The 15,223-nt window shown below is 39.5% G+C and overlaps 1 protein-coding gene across 1 annotated transcript; it reads right to left on the bottom strand.

Annotated features, from left to right (window-relative positions):
* Window positions 1–4,956: 4,956 nt before the first annotated feature.
* LOC130885742 (C-type lectin domain family 2 member E-like) lies at window positions 4,957–13,646 on the bottom strand. The gene is made up of 5 exons (XM_057787480.1): window positions 13,407–13,646; window positions 12,828–12,914; window positions 8,135–8,322; window positions 7,386–7,495; window positions 4,957–5,588 (listed from the first exon to the last, which is right to left on the bottom strand). The coding sequence occupies exons 1-5, from the start codon at window positions 13,474–13,476 to the stop codon at window positions 5,474–5,476; spliced, it is 570 nt and encodes a 189-aa protein (XP_057643463.1). The 5' UTR covers window positions 13,477–13,646; the 3' UTR covers window positions 4,957–5,473.
* Between the last annotated feature and the right edge of the window lie 1,577 nt (window positions 13,647–15,223).

Genomic DNA, 15,223 nt, shown 5'->3' with positions numbered 1-15,223 from the left:
GAATTCTCAACAAGTGCATGGAAGCTGAGAAATGTTGAGAATATAAAAACAAGAGTTACAAATGCTTCTAGTTCATGTTTCCTAAACTATTATGATACATACATAAAATAGGTTCACTAAAATTAAGCCCCGTGGCACTACTTTCTTCTAATTATGGTTTCATATACTTTCAATATCTGAAAAAATTCTAGGTATTAAGTTAATATTGAGAAGATCAATGCATGCAAGCAGAGTGAAATTAACCTTCTCTACACACTCAGCACTTAACGACCATGTGGAAGGCTTACATCGACAAACTGGAAGAAAGGACTTGGTGATTTGTTTTTGAAATTTGCTCTTATGCATGATGTAGTGGCATTTAACCATGGGTTTTGTCGGATTTGGTGGCATATGCCCAGATCCCATCACCTGCGAAGCTGAAGCAAGAGGTTTTTTATGAGTTTTATGATGGTGTGGGCTACAGCAATAGACGAAACAAAACATCTTTAACATACACGGTCATATATTATTTTTGGTTTTGTGTTATATGAAAACTATCCATTGCTTTTTTATTATATTGGTTACTAATACATAAATAAAATACAGTGTCCTTTTTTTCACAAACCATGGTTGCATTGACAACAAAAGAACTTAGTTTTAAAAAGAAAGATTTTTTTTTCTTTTATTTTTCAAGACAGGGTTCCTCTGAGTAGTCCCATCTGATGAGTTGAAGCCTGCAACAGGAAAAGATGCTGAAGGAAGACGTGCTTTGTCCTCAGACTAAAGCATCTTGAGCCACAGCATAATTCCTTCCACTTTGGGGAAAGTTGGCATCTTAGTGACAAGTGGTCCACAATGTGAGTCCTTCTTCATTGATTTTGGCTTCACCTTATTTGTATGTGCAACACTTGGTGTTTACCATGCAGATTTTGTGCACGCATTGCTAGTCGTGCCCCTAAATGTTTAGTTTCTGTTCCAGTGTAAAATGTGTTATATATTTTGCTCTCCAGTTGTCTGTTGTTAGAAAGTAGAAATGTGGTTGACTCTGTTGAGATCACAGGAGTTGGGAAAACTGTTCACTTGTCTATGTTGACTGACTTCTTAGGTTTCTTAGGCTTTTCTACATGGGCGTTCATGACACCTGACCTGAGGCCACTTTATTCACAACTAAAGTTGTTTTGTTTCTTTATCTCATCTGATTGCAGAGACAGCTCTCACAATAAATGCTGGCTACAAGACCAAAAATTTTGGAGAAAAGCACTCATTTTCTACCATTAACTATGTTGGTGTAGAGTTTTGTTGATGATGTTTGGCAGTTTGGAAATTTCCCCTGTATTCTGAGTTTTTTTTTTTTAACCTGTGTTGATTAAACATTACTGAAATTTTCAGAGTACCACATAAACTTTTTTCTGTTTTTAATTTCATTTGTCTTTACTTCACCTCCAGCCCTGTTGTCTTTTGCATTGGATTTAGTTTTTCCCACTTATTTTGGACACCTAGATCCGTCTAAGGTCTTTACTCATCTCTGACATCAGTGGCCCAATGCTTCCTTTGCTCTTTGCTAACCTTATCCTTCAGGGTGATGTTTTGCACTGATTCAACTACAAATACTTTGTGATTCTTCCATTCTTAAGCATTATGTTTGAGAGTAGTTTCACATTCTGCTTAGGTGTGGCTCTTCTAGATATAATATACATTACTGGTCCCTTCCTATCTCTGGACAAGAGTAGTATTTTAAGGATTTGAAATTGTTTGAAATTTTTCTTTTGTAAACCAAATATGGTTGACTTGAATTTTTGTATGACCCTGAAAAAGTTAAGCTCTGCTATTGTTGGGTAGAACATTCTTTATCAAAGTTGGTTGATAATGTTATTCAATCTTCTTTTTCTGTAAATATATTAGTTACTGAGAGAAGAGATTTAAAGTTCCCAGATATGATTGTGTGTCTATCTTTCCTTTCAGTTCAGTTTTTGTTTCATGTATTTATTTAAACTTTGAACAATTTTTATGTGTGGGGGTGTTTTGCCTACATGTATGTCTGTGGGGCATGTGCATGCTTGGTACCAGACAAAACCAGAAGAGGGCATTAGATCCGCTGGAACTGAAGTTACTGGCTGAGCAACTATATGGATGCTGGAGGAAAAGCCACTCTTAATGGCTGAGCTATCTCTCCAGTTGTTTCATATATTCTTATTTCTAATTTTTGTGCATTCATATGCATGTTTGCATGTGTGTGTAGTGCAGAGCATGTGGGTGAGGACATATGGAAACCAGAATTGATGTCAGTTTTCTTTCTAGATTGGACATATTCCATTCAAACTCCCTTGTTGAACCCAGAGTTTGCTAATTGAGCTACATAACTGCTCAGCTTTTTCTGGTGACTCCCCTATCTCCACCTTCTAATCACTGGGATTGTAGGTCAGGTACCATGCCTTCCAGGCTTTTGTGAAGGTTCTGGGGATCTGAACTCAGGTTGCCACTCATGTAGCAAGAACTTCATCCACTGAGCCTTGCTGTAGTCTGTTTCATGTATTTAAAATCTCTTATTAGACTATAAAATCCTAATAATGATCTGTTAACTAATTTCTCTGTCATTTTATCTCTTTATGCACACTAATATTCAGTAAATTAACTGAAATCTGCCTTGCTATCTATTATTGTAGACATTCAAGTTTTATTTTATATCAGTTTTCATGCATGAATTTCACGGACACGTATTATATGTAAGCATTTATGAATACACTAAGATATATATATATATATATAAATACATAGTTATTAATGTATAGCATATGGGTATACACACATTTACACATACACATTTTTTAGGGCACACATAAAAACGCATGCTTTTGAATACATGAGGACAGAGTCCTGTATTAGTAGAACTCCTCTCCATATCTCTAGGGGTGGTTATATTTGTAAAAACTGTAAAAATTAAAGCTTATATATTAAACACTAAATTATAGAAGATATGAAATTCTACATTGAACTCTCCCAAAGCATTGCACATATTTTCAAAAGAAACAAAATTAAAACCAATTCTATGACCCTAGTGCTGTGGGAGGCCCTTCTATGTGTTGCTTTTATTGATTAATGAATAAAAGAACTGCTTTGAGCCTGTGGCAGGGAAGAACAGAACTATGTGAAGAAAGCTAGGCTGTATGCTGGAAGAAAGAAGGAAGGAGTCAGAGAGAAGCCATTAAGCAGCTGGAGACAGAGCTAGGAGCTTTAGCTGGTAAGCCATAGCCATGTGGTGATGCACAGATTACTAGAAATGGAATAAATTAAGATGTAAGAGTTAGCCAATAAGAGAGCTAGAGCTAATGGGCCAAGCAGTGATTTAAATAATACAGTTTCTGTGTGATTATTTTGGGGCTAAATGGATCAGAACCAACAAGTGGCCTCCCTGTTACACCCTAGGATACTCCCTCAACTTCTGAAACAGAAATAAGAGTCATGAGAATTTACATAGTGGGTCTATTACAAAGCTGTTTCACAGATGGAAAAACTACAGTTTTCCCTTTCTCTGGTTCAGAATATTGAGGTTTTTTTTTTAATGAAAAGGTTATTACTTAAGTCATAGATACACATCAAAAATGGCCTTCTAATTCTACCTCTCACAGTGAAGTAGGCTAGCTACCAAGCAATTGCTGTCAGGCTGTGGGTCTTATACAGGTAAAGATGAGGCAGGGACAATTCCTAAATTAAGCCCAATATTCAAATAGGTTACCTTATGTAGTTCTTGAGAATCCTATTGGAAAACACTGATTAAAATCAGATAACTAATCCTTCGCATTTGCCAATAATTAGTATGACAATGTAAACAAACAGTACTTGCTACCTTTTGGAATTGCCTATCTGCATATATACTCATGTCTCCATTGTTTTAGTTAACATAGAGACATGTGCTTGATATGTTCTGGGTGCTCAGAATATATGTATAGAGATAAAACAGCAGGAAATTTCTGGACTCATTCTGGGAAGATGAGTTAAAACTGAAAACTGAGTTAAAAGCAATAAACCATATGACATTTTGCTGTGCAGCAAACTCTAATTAAAAAAAGAAAGAAAAATGTTGGTCATTGATGAGATAATGTACCAAGGGCTACAATGTTGTTGGAATGACCATCACTGAGTTGGAACTGTCGTGAACTTGAGAGTGACAGGGAGAGACATGCTGATCATGAGAGAATATCATTCTGGCACGAGAGTGTCAAGATGCTAAACATCATATATTATATATGCTAAGCATATATAAGGTTACCCTGTATAAAGGGTAGGAAACAAATTATATCTGAAGGAGAGGGAGAATGTAGTGAAAGATGGCTGCAGACAACAGGACAATTATGATTTTGCCATTCTAAGGTCTCTGGTTAGCACTTCAAGGAAAATGGTAATATGGAAAATAATTCAGTGTTTTGTGATCCAATATGTATGTGAGTTCTGCTCTGAATACCACCACTGGAGCAAGTTTGGGAGTGGATGAAAGTCACCCACCTATCCTCCTGAGGGTCCCAACACTCCTTTTGGTGGTCTTCCTGGTTTCATGTCACATGCATCAATTACCTTCTCCCCTTCTTCAGAGCTCTTCACCACACCTATAGTCCCTTTTTGGGTTCATGCCCTGTACATCTCCACACATGCATGTCCATATAACACAAACCCTAGGATCATATATGAGAAAAGACCTGTGGTAATTGAAGAGATTTTTAATGTTGACCAGTGTTAACCTCTTCTCCCTCTTTACTTCAAGACCATTTCAATATTATCCAGAATCTGAGTGAAACAGCTTTGGGGAATCCATGCTAATCTCTACGGATCCTTCGAGGTCACCAAGGTTCTTCCTTCGTGTTTCTCACTATTTGCGGCTGCTCATGTTCAGCTCACAGTGACTCATGACAAAACTTGCCTCCTTTCACTCTTTCCGTAACGATGGCAACAACAAATCCAGGTTATTGTTAGTCCTAAAGTTTAGCAGTTTGACTGAGTGTCTAGAGACCTGTTGAGAGGTGTTTGGTCTCCAGTGACAACACAAGGCTCCGGATCAGAACAGTTCCCCATCATGCCTTCGTTCACAGTTCCACACCAACCTTGTATTGAGGGCAAATGAAACACTTCCCAGCTCATCTTGTCTCACAGCTCCTTTCTCCTTTATTCAGATTTCAACCAATTTCAGACAAACAAAGGATCTTTCTTTCTCTTTTCCTCTGCCCTCCCGAATGATCCACCAGGATGAATAAATTCCAAGCAAGTCCCTTCGTTCCCATAGCCTCATACCCACCAATTTCGGTGACTCAGCAGTACCATCTCAAACTTAGCCTTCTCTCTAGGCTTCTTAATAACTATTTCGTTGAAGATAAAATTTATATTCATGTTCTTCAGTCAAATTAGATTTCAAAGCAATGTTGATGTGAAGGAAACACATCACCAGAGGTTTAACACACACAATATAAGACACTGTTATTCATTTTGTTTTGGACGGAAGAAACCTTCAAGGACACTGGCCTACTTTCATACAGATATAGTTTCTGAGGTCATCACAGGTGGTACTGTCTATGCCCCGTTTATGCAGGAAGGCACACTCTCCGTAATCATGAATTTCCTTCCTGGAATGAAACAAAGGGTTGGCATCTTTATCAGACTCAGCACAGCCTCATATAATGAATCTAAACTTCAGTGATGAGAGTTCAAATGTACTCTGTGAAGAAGATGCTAAGTAAGCTCTTATCGTCCATCGTACTTAACCTCTGAACTCTGCTGAGGAGGTACTATGTGAGTCCACCCCTCAGCAGTTCAGCCAGAGACTCCGTTCTGCCAACAAGGAAAAAACTATCATAATTTTTCAGAGAGGGGTCAGATTGTTCCGTTTATGTCGGTGATGAAAATGACGAAAGGAACAAATTAGGCATTTACAGATGGTGTTGGGAAGAGTATAACTCGCATTTCGGGGAACATTTTTCATTTTCTGTTATGGCAATCCCACAAGTGGAATGCCTACTCCTCGGGGGTGTAGAAGGTAACTGCATTTAAATATAAAGCTTTAAAAGGACTGATTAAATAAGATAAGATCTTTTTTAAATTAATGTTTTTGAAATTAGATTCTAGGCACATCACCATCCTTGGCTCAAAATAATGTCTTTTGGGTAAACACTAATCCTATAATCTGAGTGTTTTTTCTTTTGCTTTTGCCATGTTGAGAGCGAACCCAGGGGCCCTTTGAATTGCTAGGTAAGTTGTCTACCACTGAACTACACTCCCCTACCCCTTGTGCCGCTGATGCTCTTTGAAGTAGAAATGATTCAGGCCCTTCCCTTGAGTGTGTGCACAGGCTAAGGCACTGGAAGTCAGAATGAAATGTCAGGTACCTACACACCAAGGCAAGAGGTCAAAAGAAACAGATCCTGACAACACCTTGACTGTGGACTTCTAGACTCCAGATGAGTTGCTTTCGCTGCTCAGTCTGTTTCATTTATTGTGGTGACCCCAGCAAAGTAACACACCAACTTTCACCAGCTCATACCTTTCTCTCAAATTTCTTTTAAATAGGAATGCATAACATCTTAAACTGTCAGGTTTTTTTTTTTTTCAAGAAAACACCACAGGAATTGTGTTTTGTGCTCAAAGTTAACTTGCATCATTGATTTCTTACATTGGTTTTCAAGTGAAAAACCACAATTATTGGTTATATTGTTGCTTTCAAGTCACTGTGTGTTTTCAACCTATTATAAATAGAATGATCATGGAAACTTCTCCTAGTTGGGAAAATTCTTTTGGTGAGGTACAAAATATTAATACTGCAGAGTGAGCACCATGAAAAAGGCATGCAGTGTGTGAAAGTTTGCGGAGACTCTGTGAAAAACAGAATCATTCCACTCTGAAGTTAAGGAAAATTTAAATGTTTCCAGAAAAAAGTAGAATCTAAGGATACAATTAATTCTTTAGACGGGACAGCAGAGAAGTTTTGGAATTTTCAATTCAACATCTCTCTTCCCAATCACTTCTCATCCATATTGTTAGGCCTCTGGTGGGTAAGGAAAATGTAGCCGTCATTACATCTTCGGATACTCACTCTTTACCATTGAGAAGTGAAAGACACACACACACACACTCAGGCATACACAGGCACACAAGCGTAAACTGTACTTGGGAAAGACTTAAACTGCCTAGACTTTTATCAACTCTAGAATGAAAGGAAGATAGGTACAATCCAATTAAACACACAGAAATACACAGTGGCAGATGCTCCCAAAAGACTACCAGTTTGCCTGAAGGTTCTCCTTAGCATCTGCTGAATGCCCTGGTTAGGAAGTGTAGTAAAAGAAACAGTAGATGTAGTTGTCCATAGAGTTAGAATTTTGACCATGATTTATAATTAACGCTAAGTCAATTTCACAAAGGCTTACAAATCATTGTATTTTGTTCCATCTGTCCAAAGCCAGAGTTTGTCCAAATTTTGTTTGTTCAGTCCAATCCAATATGAAGATCCTTCATTCACAAGGCTCATCAAAGCTTCCTGTGATAAAGAAGAACACTATCAGGAACATCATCTAGAAGTCTTACTCTCAGTGTGTGAAAAGGTACTGCCCTAGTCTGAGTCCCACATGCTCTTACCACAGGCCCTGCAGGGAGCCAAGTACCTAAAGCCCCATCTTTACATTTGTTATAGGAAAGAGGGTGAATCTGTTAAGACTGAAGTTAGAATGTGGCACTTTTGACCCTAATTCTGAAACACCTCCTTGTTTTGCCCGACATAAAAAACTAAAGTCTTTGTAAAGGCCTACAAGACCCTTGTGGTCATACCCATACTCATTCCTCCACTGAAGACAGGCTGATTGCGTGTCTGTTTTCAGTTCCTTGACTATTCCAGGCATTTACCTATCTTAACCCTGTGCTGTAGGTGATTTATTTCCCCAGAGATTTCATCCCCTTGATGTTATTTCTTTGCTCAAATGTCATCATTTCAAGGAAATGTGAACTTTTCTCCAATCTACCCTCTTGGAGAAGTGATAAACACTTTGATTGTATCTAACATGCTGTGTAATTTTCATATTTTCTGTATTTTATCTGTCTATCATCCCTGCTGTGCTCCAACATCCCCAAAGGCAAAAGACCCGTGTCTTAACTACTGGGCATGCTCATTTAGAAATCTAACCAGTTCATTCTTGTTGTTGATCTTAGCCAGGTGTGCTTCTAAGTTTCCACAGTTCCGCTTTGCGGCGGGCCATGAGTTTTCATGTTGGATAAGGAAGAAGCAGTTCTGGTTAATTTTATGCCAGGCATTCATGCATATCTTTACTTCATCATCACACGTCTTATTTCTCATTATTCTTGTGGTTCCAACTGGAATGAACACACAACGTGAAAGACACTGTAAGAAAAGCGAGTCTGTCATTGTACGAGTCTCCTACATTTCACACTGATGAAAGGAATTCCTTTTCCACATCCCATTTCAGTCAAATGGTTGAAATGACTTTTAAATAAACGTCGTCATTTGCTCGTGATGATAGGTCAACCAAGAGCACAGCAGGAGAGAAGAAAAAAAAAAAAAACACTGGAGAATTAAGATCTCCATGTAACTTAAAATAGTAATGAGCAACTTCCAGAAATGTAAAGTCCCATGACAAATCTTTCTCTGGTATTTTCATACAACTGGAATTTACTCATTCACATCTCTTATAATTGGATATGGTACCTTAGATATTTTACCACATACTAATGGATTCCTCTTTAGTCATAATATCAAAGAGTTGGCCCTTTCCTGTTGGTCTGATACTCAGTTGTTTCTCGGAAACAGCATTTCCTCATAAGTTGAAGCTATAACTTTGTCCTTTGTTTTAGGAAAAAAAATTAGGAAGGGGAAAACACTGAAATTTAACTTTTACGCCATTTTCCATTTTCTCCTTAACTCACAGCACTGGATATATGAATTTACTTGTTTGTGCCTAACCCTGAGAGAAAGTGTTTAAGGTACATTTTTACCCCAAGACTGGAAAAACAAACAAGTGACCGCCTTCTACTCAAGCTTATGAATGGGAGACTACTCATTTGGAAGCATTAACTAGCAGTAAGGTTCTGTACACATAAAACCTGATGTGATAGCACAACGAAAACACGCATATCACTGAAATTACTTGGAAAAACCCCAACTTACCATAAAATATTGGGTTAAATATATAACTACTATCAAACAGTTGGCTTAAAATCCGAACTATCAGAAATGCAGTTTTATAATTCATCTGCTAGTTTATATTTTCTTTCATTTGTACATCCAACTATACCCAAACTGAGCACTAACCCTGTGGCAGACATTTATCTTTTTGTAGTTCTTGGAATACAAATAAATATACCATGAAAAAAAATTCGCTTTCATGTAAGTTGCATACCTGAAACCATATAGTTTCTCATGAAGAGCATCCAGGTCAAGGGATAAGTATGACTGCACAACATTCAGGGTAGGGTTAGACACAGGTGATGCCTAGTACCTGAAGAAAGGTGGACTAGGGAGGTAAGTCTGCCTCCAGGGTAAGAACACATTTTTCTAAGAAATGGGAAAAGGTGAGCATGCCTGGCTTGTTCACCAAATAATGAAGATGCCCACATTCCTACAGACCAAGTGAAGGATTCAATAGTACAGGACATCAGTAGTTCAGGATGACTAGGTGCCTAAGGGCAACATAGCCATTCATAAGCCTTTGCTCTAAATGAATAAAAAAAACCATGTAAAATTGCCAACAGATCTGATAATTTTTCTTAATTGTTAAAAATAAACTCTGTCCATAAGGATACCATTAGTCATATGTGATTATGGAACCATGAAATGTGGCCAGTTCAAATCTGATTCACTTTTATTATAAAATCATAGAAAGAAAAAATAATGTAAAAATCTCATACTAGGGGCTCGAGAGATGGCTCAGCGGTTAAGAGCACTGCCTGTTCTTCCAAAGGTTCTGAGTTCAATTCCCAGCAACCACATGGTGGCTCACAACCATCTGTAATGAGGTCTGGTCAGCAGGCATACAAACAGAATACTGTATACATAATAAATAAATATTTTTTTTAAAAAAATCTCATACTAGAAAGTGTATTATTATGCAGTTGCATTAAGAGATCACAGGGAGAAGAGAGACAAACATCAGAAATGAAAATGAGGTGCTGGCTAGTTAACTGGCAAGTGACTAGAGAGAGTTCATATTTGGATCAATGAAAAGACAGTGGCAGTTTACTGATTATATTTGGAAATCAGGAAAGAAAAGAATAAAAAATACATAAGGTTTTTGACTTTGAAGTTAGAATATATTTACTGTTTCCTGCGACGAGGAGGACCATAGGTGAAGGACACAAGAGAACACAGAGCTATGAAGAGTTCAGGGTGAGGCCACAGCTCAGTTAATACACTCTTTGCCATTAAAGGATGACTACCTGAACTCAATCTCCAGAAGCCACAGAAAAAGTTAGGTGTGGTGACACTCTCTTGTAATCCCAGCAGTGGAGAGGCAGATCCCTGGGAGGTGCTGGCTAACCAGCTAAACCTAACCTGAGCCCCAAGTCCTAATAAGGGGTCCCTTTCTGTAGAACAAGGTGAATGAGTCCTGAAGAAAGACATCCAAGGGTGACTTCTGGCTTCTATGGGAACCTACACTCCTGCACGCACGCGCGCACACACACACACACACACACACACAGGTGGGGGAGAGATATTTCAACATGAACACTATTAAGTTTGAGGTAAGCAAGTAGTTAGATTTTATTTTTTTTAAATGATTGAATTCAAAAAGTGTCCCAGATTAAAAATGTATTTATGTTATAAAATTTTGAGACCTGTTCAGAAGGCCAACAGGACAACAATGCTTCAAAGACTGGGTGCATAAAAAGACATATTAGAACACCGTGCAGAGGGAAAGGAGGAAAGAGTAAGGCAAATAAAGTCAGTCGTGATGTAGGCAGGACATAAGCAGTAGGACTATACTGACTTGAAAGCCAAATGGAATTATCTTTAGGAAGGGATTTTAAATGATGTGAAGAACCAGAGGTTATCTTAGTTGATGCCAGCAAAAGGTTAACAATGCACAGCTCTCTTCTCCATTCGTCAGTGTTACAGCTTCACTCTTCTGTGATAGTCTATGAGCCTTGGGTGGGGGGAGGGTAGTGTAGATGATTTATCCAGAGCTGAGTTCTCATATTTATTACACTTGGCAGCTCAACCAGTTACCTATGTCTGCATCAACCACTGCTTGCTTTGAAAAGATTTTTCTCAATATCAAGTTAGTGAAAATTCCAACACGAGTTGGGGAGGCCTTCCCTCTGAGGCCTATCCTTGTTGCATTGAGAGTGGACCCTTACAGAGAAGGCAGTGACTCACCTTTGGGGACATGGCTGCAAGAAGGCTGTCCATATCTAGATATAGGCAGTGCTTGGATTGAGAATCCCCTCAATCAATTATCACAGCAACAAAACAAAGAGCATGAAATTGAAAGGGAGCTTCTGTGGATGGTACAAAGGAAATGGATATGACCAAAATACATTGTATAATAGTATGAAATTTTCTAAGAGAAAAATAATTTTTTAAAAGAACATGGAAGGCTGGAGAGATGGCTCAGAGGTTAAGAGCACTGACTGCTCTTCCAGAGGTCCTGAGTTCTATTCCCAGCAACCACATGGAATCTCACAGCCTCTATAATGAGATTTGGTGCCATCTTCTGCAATAAAGGCATACATGGAGTCAGAATGTTGTATACATAATAAATAAATAAATCCTTTAAAAAATAAAATGAATGTGTATTGTCAAGTAAGATTGAACAGATAGATGATGGCTACTAAATAGTGGCACTGACTGGTTTCACAGAAAAGAAGAAACAGAAACCTGGTCAAAGTGGATTTAGTAGAAAGTTTGAAAAGCAAAGGCACTGGGGTTTAATTCCACGGCAAGAGCCCATGCTTAACACGAGCAAGGCTCTGGTTGAACTCTAAACACCATAATGTTTAAGCAAAAACTTAGCCATTTGAGCTGCAGATGTAGTCTGTTGGTAGATCATGGGCTTGGAATACACGCGGCCCTGGAGAAAAGAAGGACCTACAGATGAATGGAAAGGAGAAAGGCAGGCAGGGAGCAGAAGAGGGAGAGGAAAACAAAATCACAGAAAAGATTTCAAGAAGGTTTCTGTACTAAGCAGCAAACATAAGCAGCACTTATAGCAAGAATAGGGGCTAAGGAGAATTTTTTGTTTTTACTCCATTTGGAAATAAGCTGTGACCTTCATTATGTCGGCTGATAATGATGTTATATGAACAACAATGGTATATGGAAGACAAAAGGGCAGTGCTAGTGACCAAGTGAGACAATACAAGGTCTAGCATAGAATCTGGACACCCCGCTGTGAGGAAAACCTCTTTGGTGGTTGGGGGGGTGGGGATTATCTCCCACCATTGCTTCTGTTAGAATAAGGTTCCACACACTCACGGGTGGCAGTAAAGGTTAACACACTCTGGAAATGCACCTCACTTTGCTTTTACCTCCACCGCCATTACAGCTTGCTCGATTTTCTGACAGGAATACCGTACCTACAAGATCTTACGGTGGAGTACACACCCAACTCCTGATAAGGCTTTATCTGACCACCAGGACTCACTTTCCTCTTGCTTCAAACTGAACAGACTTCCGCCAAGTAATTACTCTGCTACAGCTGATTGCTTGTGATTGTCGCTGTCCAGTTAGAGAGGGGGATAAAAGCCTTTCTTAGGCATGAAGTCCCATTTTGGGATGAATCAGCAGTAATTAGGTGCAATACATATTTATCCAAAGACTGTTTTTCTAGGAGGCAAACGGACAGCAGAAATCAATCACTTACATTTTCTAGGGAAACTGAAAAACCCCCAAAGAAGCACAACAACACCACCACATAGCAGGGTCCACAGGGTCAGCAATTTCTTCGCATCTGCACATAAGGCAAATAGACAGGTCACTATTTACCAGAGAAAAACAGCAAGCAAACAAAACCCCCATTAAACAAACAAACAAACAAAAATCCATATTCTCTATGTCCTAGTCACAACTCAGTCTTTGCTCTATTTGGAAAAGGAGGAAAGGTGCTCAGGAGTAACTTTGCATCTAAGTGTCATTTCCAAGAACTGGGCGGTGTATCCTCCAACAAGGCTTGCAGAACAAAAACCCAGTCCCCGCCTTCCCCAGAAGGTTTGGTTTCATTTTGTGGTTTTGTTTGTTTTAATGGTACATCTTTTTTTGCAGCTAGGGAAGGGCGGATCTGGTGGGAAGGTAGTGTTCCTTTTTCCTTTTAGTTTTGAGCCTTTGTTTTGTAGACGACGACAGTAATTATTTTCATTTAAGGTCCACGTGCGTACCCTCTGCCTCACAGGCTAAGCAAAGGCTACCAGTCTTAGCCAGCAAACAAACCCTGTCATCTCCTTACCAAACGTTGTCCTATGATGCCCAGATACATGGCTTGTCTGGGATGCTCTGTATAAATTTTCCACCATCATCTTGAAGACGCTCCAGTTACTACCGAGGCAGAGAAATTTCTTAGGACAAAAGGAGAACTTATAATCATATCCGTTGTCAAACCTTTGGACTCTGAGGGCCAAGTTTCTCTGGGGTCAGGGACGGAGCAAGACTGATGGACAGATGATACAGCACCGCTCCAGCCTGATGGTTTGGCAATGAAGCTGCGCTCGGATCCGACAGATCCGACGGGCCACCAGATCTCTCACTGACCCTGTCCTCGCTCTTCTGTGGGAGTAACGGCAGCGGGACACACCCCAACGGTGTCTGCTAGCAGCCCCGGATTGGCTAGCGACCACAGCTGGGGGCGGGGAGAAGCTTGATTGGCATCAACTCAACCTTCTGCCGTCCAGTCAGCAGATCATGGTTCACCCTTCCCTGGACTTTGTATAATCTCCCCCAAATCTCAAATCTGATATACCTGTGTAACTTCGGGATTGTTTCAACTAACTGTAAATTGCACTTATTCTCTCGTGCATTTTTTGTCTTGTGTTTTAATATCTGTTTGTATTTTCAATTGTCATGTGGATTGTATAGTGAAATTTGGCAAAGCAAAACCATTGATTTTATGCGCTTTCATGGTAAATTAAGGCTTGTTTCCTACATAGGCACTATCCTCTGCACAGAGGCCTAGCATAATAGATTCCAGCATAAAATGGAATTATGCCTGTGCCTTCATTTGGCTAATGCTTTTCTACGTTCATGTTTTGAAACAAATTACTTTAGAAAGAATAATTTTAGACACAAAGGAAATACAGCTTGTTGTTTATAGCTACACTGTGTGAGATTTAGAATCCAGTTCCCTGGCAGAGCAGTTACTAAAAGTATGTGATACAACGTTCTAACAGGGTCTGCAATAGCTTGTAATAATGGTTAGAACTTGGTCTGAAGTAAAGTTGGTTGCCTGGAAACATCCAAAAAGCAGTGGCACAGAGTTGGTGGTACCTTTGTCCCCATCATATTTCTAGTTCTTTCTGGAAAACATAGAGATGATTACAGCTGTACCAAGTGTTCTGTTGTATAGTGCACACACACACGTGTGTGTTGCTTTTATGTTGTTGTGGCAGCCTGGATTTAAAAGCTGGTGCTGTGATGTTGCTTTTGATGGAAGCTTACTTTGCAGAAACCTTGCTAGTGGTGTTCTTCCTTACAGTATGGAGTAGATCTTCAATGCCTGTGAAAGGCCTATGTGTTGTAGACTTAAGCCCTCAGGGTGGCATTAGGGAGAGGCAGAAGAATGTATGTAAGGCAGAGTACAGAGCTGGTAGGATCCTGGGAAGGTTCTCTTGAAAGGGGATGACAGGGTTCCTATCTTTTCCTTTTCTGCTTTTTGCCTCTGAGGTGGATGGTTTTGCTTTACTGTAATCCTACTGTTAAGCTGTGCCTCACCCTCACACCCAAACTATGCTGCCATCCAGCCATCATCTGAAACTCCAAAACCCTGAACAAAAAGGACTATTTTCTCCTTGTGCTCTGAATCAGCTGGCTTGGTCGCATTGTGTACTCAGCGTCATGGGTAGTCAAGAAACAACTCCCTGGTGGTCATTCTGGGCTCTTAGGTCCTGAAAGCTAGTGGACTGGACTGATGAACTCAGAGGCTTGTATAACTCCAAGCTTTGGGAACATGCTCCAGGACTTAGGATCCAGAGACACGCAGTCATCAGTGCTTCAGTTAGAGTCTTAGTGTTTGGCGCTCCTGTTGTGGGTAGCTTGGGGCATCAACAGCTA

The sequence above is a fragment of the Chionomys nivalis genome, chromosome 1 (assembly GCF_950005125.1).
Source record: "Chionomys nivalis chromosome 1, mChiNiv1.1, whole genome shotgun sequence".
Lineage (NCBI taxonomy): Eukaryota > Metazoa > Chordata > Mammalia > Rodentia > Cricetidae > Chionomys > Chionomys nivalis.
Note: the sequence above shows the minus strand (reverse complement) of the source record. Positions and strands in the feature narration are given on the sequence as shown.

Coding starts and splice junctions, on each gene's coding strand:
- LOC130885742 (XM_057787480.1), bottom strand. CDS start 13,476: ATGATGGTGGAAAATTTATACAGAGCATCCCAGACAAGCCATGTATCT. Junction 8,323..12,827: donor TTTCAGTTTCCCTAGAAAAT/GTAAGTGATTGA, acceptor TGTTCATTCCAG/TTGGAACCACAAGAATAATG. Junction 7,496..8,134: donor TCAACAACAAGAATGAACTG/GTTAGATTTCTA, acceptor TCTTTATCACAG/GAAGCTTTGATGAGCCTTGT.